The sequence below is a fragment of the Candoia aspera genome, chromosome 4 (assembly GCF_035149785.1).
Source record: "Candoia aspera isolate rCanAsp1 chromosome 4, rCanAsp1.hap2, whole genome shotgun sequence".
Taxonomy (NCBI): domain Eukaryota; kingdom Metazoa; phylum Chordata; class Lepidosauria; order Squamata; family Boidae; genus Candoia; species Candoia aspera.
Window position 1 is genome coordinate 100,946,820 of NC_086156.1, and position 15,944 is coordinate 100,962,763.

The following is a 15,944-nucleotide window of genomic DNA, read 5'->3' on the forward strand; positions in this document are numbered from 1 at the left end:
CACCAACCAACATGCCAGGCACAACCATCAGCACCGCTGACCTGTTCTTTTGTCTGTGCCTTCTGCACATAGTCTCGGCCAACCTTGATGCGTGGGGTGAGGATAGCACGGGTGAACTCTGTGACATTCATGCCCAGTAGGTGGCAGAGTTTTTGAGCAGCTGCAAAGGTACAGAAGAGACCAATGTCCACCCTTTGTCAGGTCTTTCCCCATCAGCTTCCATTTCAGTTCCACACCTACTCCCTTCTCCCTTTCAAAAAGCAGTTCCTAGCCCACAGGAAAGTTAGACAGAAACCTGAATTTTAATACGGCGATCATTGTGAAAGTTAAATACTCTTTCTCAGAGCCAAAATGGAAGCTAATATTTTATAACAATAAAACAAACAAAAATGCTCCCCATGCCCATATACTTTTACTGTACTGACAAAATTGCATTATATCTTCTAGAGCAGATCTTCAAATAAGAAGGTAGGATGAGCTCTGACCACAACCAAGTCCTTACTTGCTAGCATTTCTGAGAAGTCAGCAGTTTCTCAATTAAAGCCAGTAACCGGAAATACCTGTGTTATCAGGCATGGAGGCCTGATCTGTATTCCTCTCTTTACGGAAGACAATATTCCCAAACTGCAGCACGGCTGAGACCATCCGCAGCATACCTGGGTGGAAGGATGACTCTTAGCAAAACCATGCTTCCGCTTTTTGCAAACAGCCCTATTCAAACTCACCCACTGCGAGAGGTTCAGCAGAAAATGCAACTCAAAACATTAGAATGTGTTTCATCATACAGTACATTACAACAGGCCTCTCTGCCCAGGCTTTGCAGAACAAAGCTACAAGAGATGTAAAAGATGCATGCGATGTTGCTTTTCTCCACTGTCCTCACAATCCAAAATAAATTTTGCTTTATTTTTTGGATTGATTAAACATTTAAGGCTTGACGTTCATTGCAACGGACTGGGACTGCGACAACTGGCTTAAATAACAAGCAGCCTTCAAAACATTTCAAACCCAAGGATCATTATAAGAGCCACACATTGTTGTATTAAACAGTAAGAGAAATCACAACGTTGTAAAATTTCAGTGCAGCAAAGAAGTTGGGGCACATACTCTTCGTCTCAGATGTTCCTTCAAGTCTTTCTCTCTCTCTCATAGACCCCCACCCACCCTTCTGACATTTTCTCCCTCACTGGGTGAATGAGCACTGCTGGAGTACAATGGGGGAAAACCACAGCATTAACTACAGTGTAAAACTATTGCTCTATTTCTTCTTGGAGCTTAAAATGGAATTGTGGACCTTCAAGCAATACTAAAACCTCTTACCGCAGAAATGGCCTTGTTTACAGCAGCTTCTACATTACTTTAAGAATACCAATTAGACGAACACATAGGAGAATTGGGCACTAAGGTTTAACAGTGGATGGATATTCCTTTTATACCCTGCTTGAGAATATCCAAAGGGATTTGGGATCAGTGCAGTCCAACAATAAGTGAGAGTTTTTCCATGTGTGCCTTAGAGTCAGTGTTCTCTCCTGGTGACTGCCTGGATAAGTCCCTGCAGTTTTCTTGGCAAGATTTTGGAATTGCTTTCCCACTGCCTGCTTCCTAGGGTTGAGAGGGAGTGACTGCTCCAAGGTCACCCAGCTGGCTTCATGCCCAAGGCAGGACTAGAACTCACAGTCTCCTGGTTTCTAGCCTTGGTACCTACACCAAACTGGCTCTCTATTTCATATCAGGAAGTTATAATTGATGGTAATATATTTTTGTACGCAGTATTTCATTCTACGTTTGTACTGTGCTTAGTTGCAAGCACATAATAAATAAAACTACTACCACGACCATAAATGGAATGTTAAGCCAGATACTTCATTAATCTTATCTAGGATGCTGCAGACATTAGCACATTCTTAAAAGAGAGACTCACAGTGTATTTCCTCATGAGAAAAGCCCATGATACGCATGGACTCCATGGTCTCGTGGAAGATCTCTTTATCCTGCTGCCCAGGGATGGGCAGGTACCCATTGGACAGGAAACGATACTGGTTGAATGGCTCCAGCAGCAGTTCTCCTGCAAGGGCGTGAAGCAAAGCATGTTGCACTGACTGATCACCAGGTGGAGATAGGTGACCAGTTACATCCTTCTTAGGAATCGTCAGATGTGGGGTTCAAACCCTCTAATGGGAATTGAACTCATGACTATAGATGGTGCATTAATTTTAGCAATGATCCAGATCCTGGATCCATGTTATATTATGTTAAAACCTCGTATATGAGAATTTGTAACTCTTAGAGTTGGGGAATTATACCACCCTTTCTAGTTTTACACAGTGGTATATCCTGTATATTGTTTCTGTTTCTATTCTACTCTACTCTTCTACTCCTATTCTCTTCTACTTCTACTCTACTCTTCTATTCTCTTCTACTTCACTCTACTCTACTCTAATTTACAGGACTTATATGGCTGCCTATCTTATACAATGACTCTAGGCGGCTCACAACAATCCATAAAACATAGTTAAAAACAAAGGTGCCCTTCCCTGCAGGCGCCAGACCACAACTCAACCCGCATCCTAGCCCAATGCTTGGGGGGAGAGCCAGGTCTTTACAGCCCTCCGGAAGGCTAAAAGGGTAGGGGTCCCTCTGATCTCAGGCGGGAGGCTGTTCCAAAGGGCTGGGGTGGCCACTGAGAAGGCACACTTCCAAGGTCCCATCAGATGGCAACATTTAAGGGAGGGGACCTAGAGTGCGCCCACCCTTTCTAACCTAGTAGGACTGGCAGATGCCCTCAGAGAGAGGTGGCCCCACAAGTAACCTGGCCCTGTGACATGTAGGGCTTTAAAGGTGATAACCAGCACCTTGAATTGTACTCAGAAAGCAACTGGAAGTCAGTGCAGCTCACGCAGCAGTGGTGTTACCTGGGTGAACCACAGAGCACCAAAAACTGCACATGCCGCTTCATTCTACAGTATACCAACTGCAGCTTCTGGATGGTCTTCAAGAGCAGCTCCATGTAGAGCACATGGCCATAATCCAAACAGGAGGTGACTAAGACATGGGTGACATGCTTTCAGTTACGTTGACCTCCAGGGGCAGTACATGACTGGTTTCATCCTTATTAGGAACCATCAGATATGTACAGAATTCCAAAATTTGAGATGAGCCAGGGTCTGCTTTGGAGGATCAAGGTTCAGGAGTTTTAAGGGTCAGCATGGGTGCTTTAGATTTCTCAAAGTCTTAAGGCTCCCTTTTTACTCCTTAAACCACCATCACCCCATGCAAAAAAAGAGCAAAATGTTTGGTTCCATACAAAGGGACAGTGGTGGGCCACTCCACTTTTTGCACTTCTGACATACAACTTGGTACCATCACTTGTTTTCGTTGGTTAGAACTATCTTTCTGGTTGCTTATTTCCAATCAGATTAAGCAAAGAGTTCAGGGTGCTGTTATTTCTGTCTTTAGCACCAATCAATTCCTCATTCTTTAGGTTTATTGCTACCCTGTAATTGCAGGAAACTAAGCCACAGGATGAAGGTAAAGATTTCCATGATGCTTGGGGAAGGAAAGGGACAAACTCACCTCTCGTGTGTTCACCAGCACCTACTAAGAGTTGATAAAAAACGTGGAAGGTTCGCTCATCCTTGGCCTGGCGAATGGCACGGGATTTCTCCAAAAGATCTGGGACACTCCGAGTTAAGGATGGCACCTACAGACTATTTCTTTCTCTTTAGGCACCCAGGCTCACCAAGGCTTGTCCATTGCCCCACCTGGATCCTTCTGACCCTCTGGGTCTAGAGCAGGGTTTCTCAACCTCCACAACTTTAAGATGTATGGACTTCAACCCCTTGCTGGCTGGGGAATTCTGGGAGTTGAAGTCCACACATCTTAAAGTTGGGGAGGTTGAGAAACACTGGTCTAGAGACCTCAGGCCTGTGGTCTCCCATGGGCCAACTTACGAATTCTATTCTCTCAAAACAAGGATACATGTCTCTATATTGGCTCCAACAATGTAGCCAGCTACATCAAAATTAATCCGAATAAATTTACCCTGGGGGTAGAAAAAGAGGTGGGAAAATGAGATAGCCATCATAAGAATGGTGTGGCTTATATAGAAAATTTGTACGGTATTTTAAATATTTTTTTTAGATGCCAGTGAACCGCAGAAGCTGGAAACAGATCCCCCATGTCAGGTCAATTAGCAATAGAGTAAGGATTGGTCAATCTTTCCTAAACAGAAGAGTCGAAACCGGTCCCCACAAAAACAAGAAAAACTAACAGAAAGTAATCAGGCAGTGGAATGTGAATCTCACTATTCTGCCTTTCATCAAGGAGGAAGAGAAATCCTTTGTATTTTTCTTTATTCTCAAAGGAGTGGCTAAAAACCAAAGTTTCTTAAGAAATACAAAAGGAAGCTGAAAAAAGACTTTCAGCAGCAAAACTGGTTTTTCTTCCTAAGGAAATAGAGAGTTTGTTAGCATAGCTCAACCAACAGAAGAGTTCCAAAAAGGGATTTATATATTTTGCCCTTTCTAAAGAATGGAATCAAAGAAATGGCAGGTGAAATTGAAGGCTATATTTAAAAGGGTTTGCAAGCATAACCTATTAAGGCTTTTTTGTGCTTTGGAGTATTTAAAGGAGCAAAGTGGGTATCCTCAGCTGAAGCTGCACCAAAGTGGGTATCCTCACCTGCTGCACCATTAAATTCTATCATCCAAAATATCAGGGCAATTTTTCTAGCTGGAGGGTGAAGGGCAAAAATGGGTGCAATACAGGTAGTCCTCAGTTAACGTCCAGTCGTTCAGCGACTGTTTGACGTTACAACGGCGCTGAACAAGGAGTACTTACAACCAGTCCTCGTAGTTGTGACCATTGCAGTGTCCCTGCGGTCATGTGACTGTGATTCGGGCTTTTGGCAAACAGCTCACAATTACGATGTTGCAGGGTCCCATGGTCACGCGACTGCCATTTGTGACCCTCACTGCTGGTTTCCAACAAGCAAAGTCAGTGGGAAGCTGGCAGGAGGTTGCAAATGGTGGTCACATGACTGTGGGATGCTGCAACCATGCAGGATTCGCCTAACGACAGCAACTGGGACTGCCAGAACCATCATCGTAAACTGGCGCAGTCACATGATGTTGTGCCTTACAACCGTGTTGCTTAGCAGCGGAGTTCCTGGTCCCAATTACCATCAGTGTACTAAAGCCCCCATTTTGCTTCTCTAAAGCAATGATAATGCAAAAAGAAAGCTGAACGTTACTCCATCCTCTTGAATGGTATCATTATGTCATGGTCACATCCTTTGCAGTCATGGACAAGACACCAAGTGCAGCCCTTAGGCCAAAGATTTGTCCAGCACTATAACAGGACAACACATTCTTATTTTATGTTTGAGGCGGAGTTGCTGGAAGCTAATAGCCAAACAAAACAAACGAACAGTGTCTTGGCCTGCTTCCTGTCCTTCATGGCTCCTCATCAGCCAGCTGGACATAACACAGCCTCTTTCAACTAAATGGCTGCACGGTTTAACTTTTTTATTTTCAGGAAGAGAAAGATGTATTTTTTAAAAATTCCAGATTGCCTACCAACATGAGATGTTCTACTTTCAAACTTAAAAACACTTTGGCATTTTGTGTAACTATTTTTGGTTTGGTGGGAGGAAGGGCCTTTTAATTAATAACACCCTAACTGGATCTCTTATATCACAGCTCCAGTCTCTGCAGTGTATTCAGGTTGGTGAAAGGGGAGAGGATTCTTCCCTCTGATTGCTGTAAACCAGTGTTTCTCAACCTTGGCAATTGGAAGATGTGTGGACGTCAACTCCCAGAATTCCCCAGCTATCAGGCTGGGTGGGGAATTCTGGGAGTTGAAGTCCACACATCTTAAAGTTGCCAAGGTTGAAAAACAGTGGGTTAGAATGACTGGGGTTTCATGTCCCAGATTTGAAAATATTTTCTATTGCTAAAGATGCTATCTTCTATCTTCTGTCTCAAATTCAGGGTTCAATTGGTCTGAAATGGGAGCTGCTAAACAGGATTCTCATTCTATAGATTTCTGAGGAGTGAAGGGGGGGATTTCTCTGTCCACGCTGACTTACAAATCGTGAGGAATTGTCGTTTTTAACTGTTTTTGCATTTCCGAAGGCCTCCAAGATAGGGTTGGCTTGCAGCAGCTGTCGCTCCAGTTCGCCCTAGATGAAGGAGAAGGAAGGAGGGAGGAGGGAAAGGGGGTTAGCAGCAACCTATGCAGGCATCTGGCCTAGCAAAGCTTTGGGGCCGAGGAAGTGCTCTGAGGAATTCCAGGGCCAGCCAGGGGGAAGCTGTTCCCCAATATCACTCACATAGGAAGCAGGGCTGGAAGTCTATGGGGAGTGGGATGGGGGGAACATGACAAAAGACACAATGGGAAGGCAGAGCAGGGAGCAAGACAGGGAAACAAAAAAGTCAAAGGATTAAGTTAGACGATGAACAACGCAACAAGAACCCAACCACAATAATATAGGGACGTAAACGGGGGACCAGCACAACAGAAAAGGGGAGGGCAGGAGACCCAGAAGGCCTGGCTCCCTTTCCCAGCCTCCACCCCTTGAACCATGTCTCTTTCCCCAGCGAAGGCTGCCGGGTAACTCTGGTGAGGAAAGAGGTTCAGGGAAATGACTCTCACAACAGACAAAGTGTGCAGCTGATGATAAAAGCATTTGACTCAGAAGTGCAACTCTAACAGTAGCGGGGACAGGGAACAGCAGCCAGTAATAGGGACCAGCAATGGGCACTGGAGGATGGGGGTGAGGAGGGGGGGAAGCTGGCATCTCAGCGGCATGCATCCTACTTCCTTGCCTGTTTGGCGTCATTGAGGTACTCCAGCTGAGGCAGCAAGACAACAGAGGGGGTGTTAATGTCATCTTCCACATGGGAACAACCACACACACACACACACACACCGTCCACCAAGCGTGCAGAATTAGGGGTGGACGAGGGGAAAAGATGGCTTTCCATGCAATCGGAGAAGTGAGGCACCAAAGAGAAAAGCTTTGGCAGGAGTTTCTCAACGCATTGCGCACCGGAAGTCCCGGGGCTGATGTCAGATGGTTTTAAGGCCTAATACGAGCAGGGAGGGGGGCTCAGATGGGCCAATGGTAGATTTGTAGCAACCTCTTTGTGAAAAGAAAGGGAGCAAAAGAGACCCTTCAGTTGGATTCCAGTTGGCCATGGATTATGATCTCGGAAAGGAGATTGCTAGAACAAATGGATTCTAGTCTCCTTCCCCAGTGTCACGTCCACCCCTAGGGCAATAACACTCAGGAAGGACTGGGTAGGAGGTCTGCAGCTGAACTCTTCAAACTGGGAGGGAGGCAACCACAAGGGCCCTAAGACTCTGCACAGGGAAGGAAGGCATGATCAGTGGCTGCCATATTGGTTGAGAGGAATGACAAGGAAAGGCCGAACAAGGACTCGTTTCTTTTAACAAAGGAAACGACAACATTAATTCAAACCCAATACCGGCTCTCCGTCCTGCCTGGGTGGGCGCCACAGGCATGGCAGCCAAACTCCAAATGGGCAGACGGTGGGTGCAATGAGTGACAGAGAAGGGAAAAGAACTTTTGCCTGTTTTTAAAAGGCACTTCAGGGGATCACCTTTTCACACATTCCAGAGCCACCCACTGGTACTTGGAAGAGCTTCCAGGCTGGCCCTGGTTCAAAATTAAAGGTTGGGCTACTTCCTAGGCATCAGGTGGGGGAGCCCATTGGCTCCACTTCAGGAATGCAAAGCCAGAGCTGGCAAGAAACTAGGAGGCTGTGAGTTCTGGTCCCGCCTCAGGCATGAAAGCCAGCTGGGTGACCTTGGGCCAGTCCCTCCCTCTCAGCCCAAGAGCCAATCAGGCGTGGTATGAGAGCTCTAGTCCCGCCTTAGGCATGAAAGCTGGCTGGGGGACCTTGGGCCAGTCCCTCTCTCTCAGCCCAAGAGCCAATCAGGCGGGGTATGAGAGTTCTAGTCCCGCCTCAGGCCTGAAAGCCGGCTGGGCGACCTTGGGCCAGTCCCTCTCTCTCAGCCCAACCCACCTCACAGGGTTGTTGCTGTGGGGAAAATAGGAAGAGGAAGGAGTATTAGGTATGTTTGCCACCTTGAGTTACTTATAAAAATAATAAAGGCGGGATAGAAAGTCCCTCCCATCAGCCTGGATTTTATACCTTTCTTGGATTCTATATTTATTTACTGTATTTTATAATAATCGTTTTGATGAGATTTTAATGTTTATATTTGGACCCTATTTTTACTGTAAACCGCCCAGAGTCCCTCTTTTGGGGGAGATGGGCGGTGGCTAAATCTGAATAATAAATAAATAAAGTAAAATAAAATAGGTTGCACTTGTCTGCTTTCGAAAGAAACTGTGCCCTTCCCAGGTGTGCAACGCAAGGGAGAGCACGCAACAGCTGCTGTTGCTGAAACTGGATGTGGCTCTGAGGCCACAGGCCACTCACCGGCGCATTATGGTCCTTCCGGGCTTTATGAGATGAAGCCACGTGTGCTAAGTACTGGATCACTTTCTTCGTGTTCTCTGTTTTGCCAGCCCCTGACTCACCCCTGCAGAGAACAGACGCCCGATGAGAAAACAAATGGATCCCACTCACACCTCTCCCTCTCAGGGCCAGGCTTAGAGCTGCAGTTTCCACAAAGGGGGAATGAAATTCAGCATTTTACTTTCTGAATTCTGAATATTTTTGCTTTCTGAACCTGCCCCATCAGCAGCATCCTGTCAAAAAGTATGGGCTGGGAACCAGAAGGCCCTTGGCTGCAATTCCACCATGGTCATGAACTCACTAGGAATAATATTACGGTAATAATACTAAAAACTATCATAGTAACTGGTGCCAAGTAGAGGTTGGACTTTGAATATGGATACTCCCTGGCCTGGGTAACCTTTGTCTAGTCACTGTGGTTCAACAGCCTAATCTACAGAGGGGTAAGAAAAAAATGGATATATCTTTGTGTCAGGGCAGCCTTGCTCCGAATAAGACACGGACTCACTTAAAGGGTTTAAGGATTTCCGGGTTTATTGAAGCAGAATGCATGCGGAGAAAAAGACGGGAATGCGGGTGTGGTATCAGGGTCCCCCGTTTATACCCCGGTGGCGGACCTTGTTCTCCTCCACCCCCTATTGTCCCCCAAGCCAGGTCCGGATGGGTGATTAGCGTTGGTATGGGTCCGGCGATGGGTGATTCGGGCGATCTCCGACGTTCCCCTTTGTCTCCTTGCCTTCGTCCGGTGCAGGTGCGTCCCCCGGGGTAATGGGTGGGAGTTCCCCCGATCTGTTAATGGTCTCCAGATCCTGTCCGAGGTGCGCTTCTATTGTCCTGATGATTTATTTATGGGTTTGGGTGCTTAAGGGATGATGTGTGTGTTTAAAGGATAATGGTTATCCCTTCCTCTTTCCTGACGTGCATGTTCCCTGTTGTGATGCACTTATGCCTTGCAACGGGGAACATGACATGCTGCCCCCCTAAGAGAATTCTAAGGTGCCAGTTTGTTCGGGTATGCTTCGTGGAAGCTTTTGACCAGCCGTTTTGCTGAAACATTTTGCGCTTGGACCCACTCTGGCTGTGGAAAATGTCGCCATTTGACGAGGTACTGTAGGGTGCCCCTTTGTTTCCTGGAGTCTAGTACTTCCTTAATTTCAAAATGTTGTTGCCCATCTATCATGATGGGTGGAAGCGGGGGGGTTTCATTGTGCCATTTTGAAGGGGTGGCCGGTTTCAGTAGGGCACAGTGGAATACTGGGTGTATGCGCCGCAAATTGTGGGGCAGGTCCAGCTCGAAGGTCACTGGATTGATAATTTCTATGATTTGGAACGGTCCAATGAATTTGGGTGCCAATTTCTTTGAGGGCTGTGGGGACTTGATGAACTTAGTGGAGAGGTAGACCCTATCTCCCACTTTGTAGTTCGGTTGTGCTGCCCTGTGATTGTCTGCAAACTTTCTGTATGTAGCTTGCGCATTTGCGAGAGCCAGCTGGATGATGGGCCAAACCATGGCCAGTTGTGCCGCCCAGTCATCTGGGGAACAGGGCGGGGTGTCTGGTTGGGGCAGTTCTGGGATTGGCACGAAGTCTCTGCCATAAACCACTTTGAATGGGGTGTGACCTGTGCTCTGGTACACTGCGTTGTTGTAGGCTACCTCTGCAAAAGGTAGCAGGTCCACCCAATTGTCCTGTTGATAGTTAATGAATGATCGTAGGAATTGCTCCAGGGTGGAGTTAAGAATCTCCGTAGAGCCATCTGTGTGGGGGTGCCAGGCTGTGGACAGTGCCTGCTTGGTCCCAATAAGTTTTAAAAATTCTTTCCAGAACCTAGATGTAAATTGTGTGCCCCTATCAGTCACCAAAGGGGAGGGGGCGCCGTGGAGTTTATAGATGTGGGTAAGGAATAGGCGTGACAGCTGTTGCGTGGAGGGAATGGACGCGCAGGGTATGAAGTGTGCCTGCTTGGAAAAATAGTCTTTTACCACCCAGATTACTGTTTTTCTTTGGCTGGGTGGTAGGTCTACAATGAAGTCCATGGAAATTTCCTCCCAGGGACGGGAGGGGCTTGCTACTTGCTGCAGCAGTCCTTGGGGCTTCCCCACCTTTTGTTTTGACATGGCACATATGGGGCAAGCAGCGACATATTCTTTAACATCCTTTCTGAGAGTAGGCCACCAGAATTGTCGCCTGATTAAATGTAATGTTTTGACGAACCCAAAGTGCCCGGCCGTCTTGTCATTGTGGGAGTGGTTTAAAACTTCAGCTCGCAATGTCTCTGGCATGTACAGGTTCTTCTGTCTCCAGGCTAGACCATTTGTAACAGATACATGGTGTTTGTTGGTTTGCAACCATGTATCTGTCTCAAGGGCTTGAACGAGTCGTTGTTGCCAGTTCGGTGAAATTGACCTGCGGCTCCTTCCGTTCGCGGGTGTTTGTGCTGGGGTGCGTTGGGTTCTTGTTTGGCTGCGCGTGACAGCAGGGCAGCCCAGCTGTGTGTCGGTCCACACAGTACCCACAATGTCCGATGCCTGGCTGGCATCCTGAGGCCGTTGGGAAAGAGCATCTGCTAGGAAGTTCTTCCTCCCCGGTATGAACTTTAATTTAAAGTTAAACCGGCTGAAGAATTGCGCCCAGCGTACTTGCTTTGGGCTGAGGCGTTTTGGAGTGCTGAGAGCCTCTAGGTTTTTGTGGTCTGTCCAGACCTCGAAGGGGCAGGAGGCCCCTTCCAGGAGGTGCCTCCATGTCTCTAGGGCTGCCTTGACTGCGAACACCTCCTTTTCCCACACGTGCCATCTCCGTTCCGTTTTGGAGAACTTGCAGGAAAGGTACGCGCAGGGCTTCAGCTGATTGTCAAAATCCCGCTGAAGCAGGAGTGCTCCGATGGAGAAGTCGGATGCGTCGACTTGCACGACAAAGGGTCTGGTGGGGTCGGGGTGTTGCAGTACTGGCTCCGCTGTAAAGAAGCTTTTGAGGCGTTCGAAAGCCCTTTGACAATCAGCTGTCCAGTTCAGGAGCGCCCCCGGGTTCCTTGATTTACATGTGTCTCCCAGGCCCTTTGTCTGGAGTAGGTCAGTTAGAGGCAGCACAATTTCTGCCAGCCCCTGGATAAAACCCCTGTAGAAATTTGTGAAACCGAGGAAACTTTGGAGTTGTCTCCTCGTGCGTGGGCACTCCTATGCCAGTATGGCTTGGACCTTACTTGGGTCCATCTCAATCCCCCTTGCCGAGATTCTATAGCCCAGGTCAATTTGGTCCTTGTGAAACTCACACTTGGAGAGCTTGGCATATAGCTCTGCCTTGCGGAGTTTCCTGAGCACTTGCTTTACTAAGCGTTCGTGCTCTTTTTTGGTCTCTGAATATATTAAAACATCATCGAGATAGACAAGCACCCCCTTAAATAAGTGGTCATGCAGGACCTCATTAATTAACTGCATAAACACTCCTGGTGCCCCCGCCAACCCAAATGGTAAAACTTTATATTGAAAAGACCCCAGCGGGCAGTTGAAAGCCGTCTTCCATTCGTCCCCCTCCCGTATTTGTATTCGGAAGTAGGTTTCCCTCAGGTCCAGTTTTGAGAATATCTTGCCCTTTGCCAGGTGGGCAAGAATGTCCTTTATTATGGGTAGGGGGTATTTATTTGAGATGGACGTGGTGTTCAAACCGCGGTAGTCGGTACAGAGCCTCAGTGACCCATCCTTCTTTTCCCGAAAGAGGACGGGGGCTCCGACTGGTGAGTTTGCGGGCTCAATAAAACCCCGCGCTAAATTTTTATCGACAAACTCCCTTAATGCTGCCAGCTCCTTCTGGGTCATCGCATAGATTTTGGGCTTTGGTAGATTTTGGGCCCCAGGGACCAGTTCTATGGTGCAGTCTGTTTTTCTATGGGGTGGGAGTTTGTCAGCCTCCTTTTCGCCAAACACATCGGCAAACTCTGCATATCTGGCTGGCAGACCCTCCAGGTTCGCTGCCTCCAGATGCATCGAGGTAGTCACCGCCCTCCCCATTGCAGCACGGGGAACCCGATCCCCTGTGGGTGCTTGATAGCGCCCATCCGCAAACGTGATTTCCCTGGTTGTCCAGTTTGTGGGTTGTGTTGCACTAGCCACGGGATCCCTAGGATGATTAGGGGTTGGCCCACTGGTGCCACGATGAAGGGCAGTCTTTCCTTGTGGCTGCCGAGCCACAGCGCAACTTTGTCCGTGTATTGGGTGACCGCCCCCCCCCCCGCTGCTGATCCATCCAACTGTGTAAAAACAATATGGTTCTGAAGTGGATAGCAGCGGAGGTTTAGTGCGGCCGCCAGGTCCGGGTGCATAAGGCACTTCGAGCAGCCAGAGTCAATTAGTGCCCAAACTTTTTCCGTCTTTCCACCGTGGGTTAGGGTGACTTTCACATATAGGGTGGGACAATTTTCACTCACCCCGAAGTCGTCGTGCTTCTTGTTTTCTTCCACCTGTCCTCTGGCACTCCTTAGGGCAGGTGGCTGGCATTTTCTGCCGGTTCGTCGTTGTCACTTTCCTCATCTTCGGTGCAGTAGGGGAAGTCCTTTGCCGCGGTTTCACCTGTCGCGACTGGCATTTTCCTGGGTGCTGGGGTTGGCTTGGTTGGTGCCTTCCCCGAGCTGTCCCTCGCCTTCGCTTTCGGGCAAGCTGCCGCCTTGTGATCCTCCTTCCCGCACCTGAGGCACTGACCCTTGGCAAACCGTTGGTCTCTTTCCTCCTTCCAAGGTTGGGGTCTCAACTTTGCCAGTCCTGCAGCTGTGCGGGGTCCTCTCGCTGCCTCTGCATGCTGCGCTTCCCTTTTTGCTTGGAGGAAAGTGTCCTGGGCGTCCTCTGCCTCTCCTGCCAGCCGGATCCACTCCACCAGAGTGTCGGGGTTATTTCTGCACAGTGCCCACCTGAGCACGTTCAGGTTGAGACCCTCCTTGAACCGCTCAATGAGGGTGGACTGGGACCATACTTCGACCTTACCGGCCAGGGCTTGGAACTCCATGGCATAATCTGCCACGGAGCGCTGTCCTTGTTTGAGGGTTTTCAGGGCTCTTTTCGCCCTCTCCCTTTCCAGGGGGTCCCTGAAGTGCAGTTCCACTGCCCAGAGGAATTCATTGCAGTCCTCGAGTTCCGGGGCGCCTGCCTGGTATAACTGGACATACCAGTCGGCGGCCCGTCCTTTTAATTTAATTGCTAAGGCATTTACCTTGCCTTTCTCTGTTCGGAAGTAGGGGCCCCATTCCTCCATATAGTTCCTCGCATTGGTGAGGAAAAAGGAGAGTTTTGTGGGGTCCCCATTGAACTTAACGCCAAAGTCCTTGATTGCCGCTCTCGGTGGGCTCCAAGCGGCATCTGGGCGTCTAGGTGTGCTTTGGGCAGTCGGGGCTCCGTGGTCTTGACGTGGGGATTCCCACCGTCGGGCGTTGGGTGGTGTTGGTGCCATCTCTTGCCGGCTCCCTCTTCGTTCCGGTCGTATCGCTATCGGGGTGGGAGGGTGGGGTGCAGCCCATCTGGCAGGTTCCTGGAAGCGGACTCTGCCTGGCGCTGTGTCGTCCTCTGGACCTCTCCTCTGTCTCTCTGGCTGGTGCGTCTCCGAGGGGGGGGTAAGGGGTGTCGGGCATTTGGTGCCTGGTCCTTCCGTGCCCCAGCTGTGGGATTCGTATGCCTCTGCTAACCTCTGGAGCAGCTGCTGCATTGCCTCCAGCTTTTCCTCGACCGCGCTCAGCCTTGCCGCCGTTCGCGAGCCCTTCTTGGTGCGGTTGCCCCTCCGCTCTCCTTCGGTTCCTGACGCCGTGGATGATGGGACGTCCCGTGGTTCCTCCGGGGTTCCAGGCGATCCGGGTGAGGATCCCGTCTCGTCGACGGTGGCCCACGTGCCATGGGACTCATGGGTGGCGTTCGTCGTTGCTTCCCCCTCCAAACTCGATCCCGAGCTCACCTGGGCCTTGTGCCGTCGGGGCCTCAGGCACCTTCCGTTCGTGGGGATGGGAGTTCCGTTGCCGGTCACCGGGTCGCCGCCTCGCCGTGAGATGAAGTCTTCCATCACTAGCTTGGTTCCCTCACAGATTGGATCTGGACTGGTGCTAGTGGAAATTTTTTTTTCGATTCCCGTCTTTATGTCAGGGCAGCCTTGCTCCGAATAAGACACGGACTCACTTAAAGGGTTTAAGGATTTCCGGGTTTATTGAAGCAGAATGCATGCGGAGAAAAAGACGGGAATGCGGGTGTGGTATCAGGGTCCCCCGTTTATACCCCGGTGGCGGACCTTGTTCTCCTCCACCCCCTATTGTCCCCCAAGCCAGGTCCGGATGGGTGATTAGCGTTGGTATGGGTCCGGCGATGGGTGATTCGGGCGATCTCCGACGTTCCCCTTTGTCTCCTTGCCTTCGTCCGGTGCAGGTGCGTCCCCCGGGGTAATGGGTGGGAGTTCCCCCGATCTGTTAATGGTCTCCAGATCCTGTCCGAGGTGCGCTTCTATTGTCCTGATGATTTATTTATGGGTTTGGGTGCTTAAGGGATGATGTGTGTGTTTAAAGGATAATGGTTATCCCTTCCTCTTTCCTGACGTGCATGTTCCCTGTTGTGATGCACTTATGCCTTGCAACGGGGAACATGACACTTTGTCCACCAGACAGATGGAATAAAAAAGCAATTTTAAACATTTACCATCCATCTTAAAGGCTTATTCACAAGGACTGCGATATGAGAAGGGATTTGGATACTTTCCTAATTATGTAAACTGGGAATTTTTAAATCCCAACACATTTGGAGGGCACTAAGTTGGTGAAAGTTGAAGGCAGCTATAAATGGTCTTTGTTTATTTATTGATGTGTTTACAATGGGATCAACTTCACAGCTTCTATCCCAGATTAGAACAACATTTGTATCAAGGGGAGAAAGGAAAATAAATCACTTCTTTCCAATCTGAAGGGAACAAGAAGACTGCAGATGCTGATATGTGGGAATGACCTTGGGAGACGGGGCAAAGAGATGCAGCCAAGGGAATGGTCAGATAAGAGACAGAAGAGCCCACAGCTGGATAGTGGGTGGGGCAAGAGGCTCAGAAGGGACCCTCCCTAGTTTACAGGCTGTAAAGGAGATGGGGGGAAAATTGTACTTTCAGACTTGCAAGATTCTGTTAATGTAGCTTTACAATAAAGTAGAATTAGCTTATCTGGTCTGTTTCCTGTCTGGTCTACTGGGTAAGGCTGACAGTAGGGAATGAAGCTGGCATTTTGGAAACAACATTTTTAAGGCTGCAGGATTGTTTGGACCAGCTGCTGTACAACATTTCTTACAGGACTAAAGCAACGGACTGGTCTCAGAACTGCAGAGTGCTTCTGATCCAGCTGTACTTGCACGCAATGCAATGAAGGGCTAGCACTGTGGACTACCAAGATTTCTAGAGCCTCTGATAACACCCCTGGCAGAACAATGGGCACAGA

At 48.9% G+C, this 15,944-nt stretch overlaps 1 protein-coding gene across 5 annotated transcripts in view; it reads right to left on the minus strand.

The window, feature by feature from the left end:
- LOC134495671 (myosin-10-like) overlaps window positions 1–15,944 on the minus strand; it is a 54,849-nt gene that overhangs the window by 34,818 nt on the left and 4,087 nt on the right. For 3 of the 5 annotated variants that reach the window (XM_063301251.1, XM_063301249.1, XM_063301248.1), the window contains exons 4-11: window positions 8,472–8,574; window positions 6,332–6,352; window positions 6,089–6,181; window positions 3,979–4,042; window positions 3,574–3,672; window positions 1,922–2,065; window positions 561–656; window positions 42–160 (exon numbers count right to left, since the gene is read on the minus strand). In XM_063301251.1, coding sequence (XP_063157321.1) covers window positions 42–160; window positions 561–656; window positions 1,922–2,065; window positions 3,574–3,672; window positions 3,979–4,042; window positions 6,089–6,181; window positions 6,332–6,352; window positions 8,472–8,574 — 739 coding nt within the window. The remainder of the gene's footprint in view (window positions 1–41; window positions 161–560; window positions 657–1,921; window positions 2,066–3,573; window positions 3,673–3,978; window positions 4,043–6,088; window positions 6,182–6,331; window positions 6,353–8,471; window positions 8,575–15,944) is intronic. The other 2 variants (XM_063301253.1, XM_063301250.1) reach the window with 1 other exon arrangement.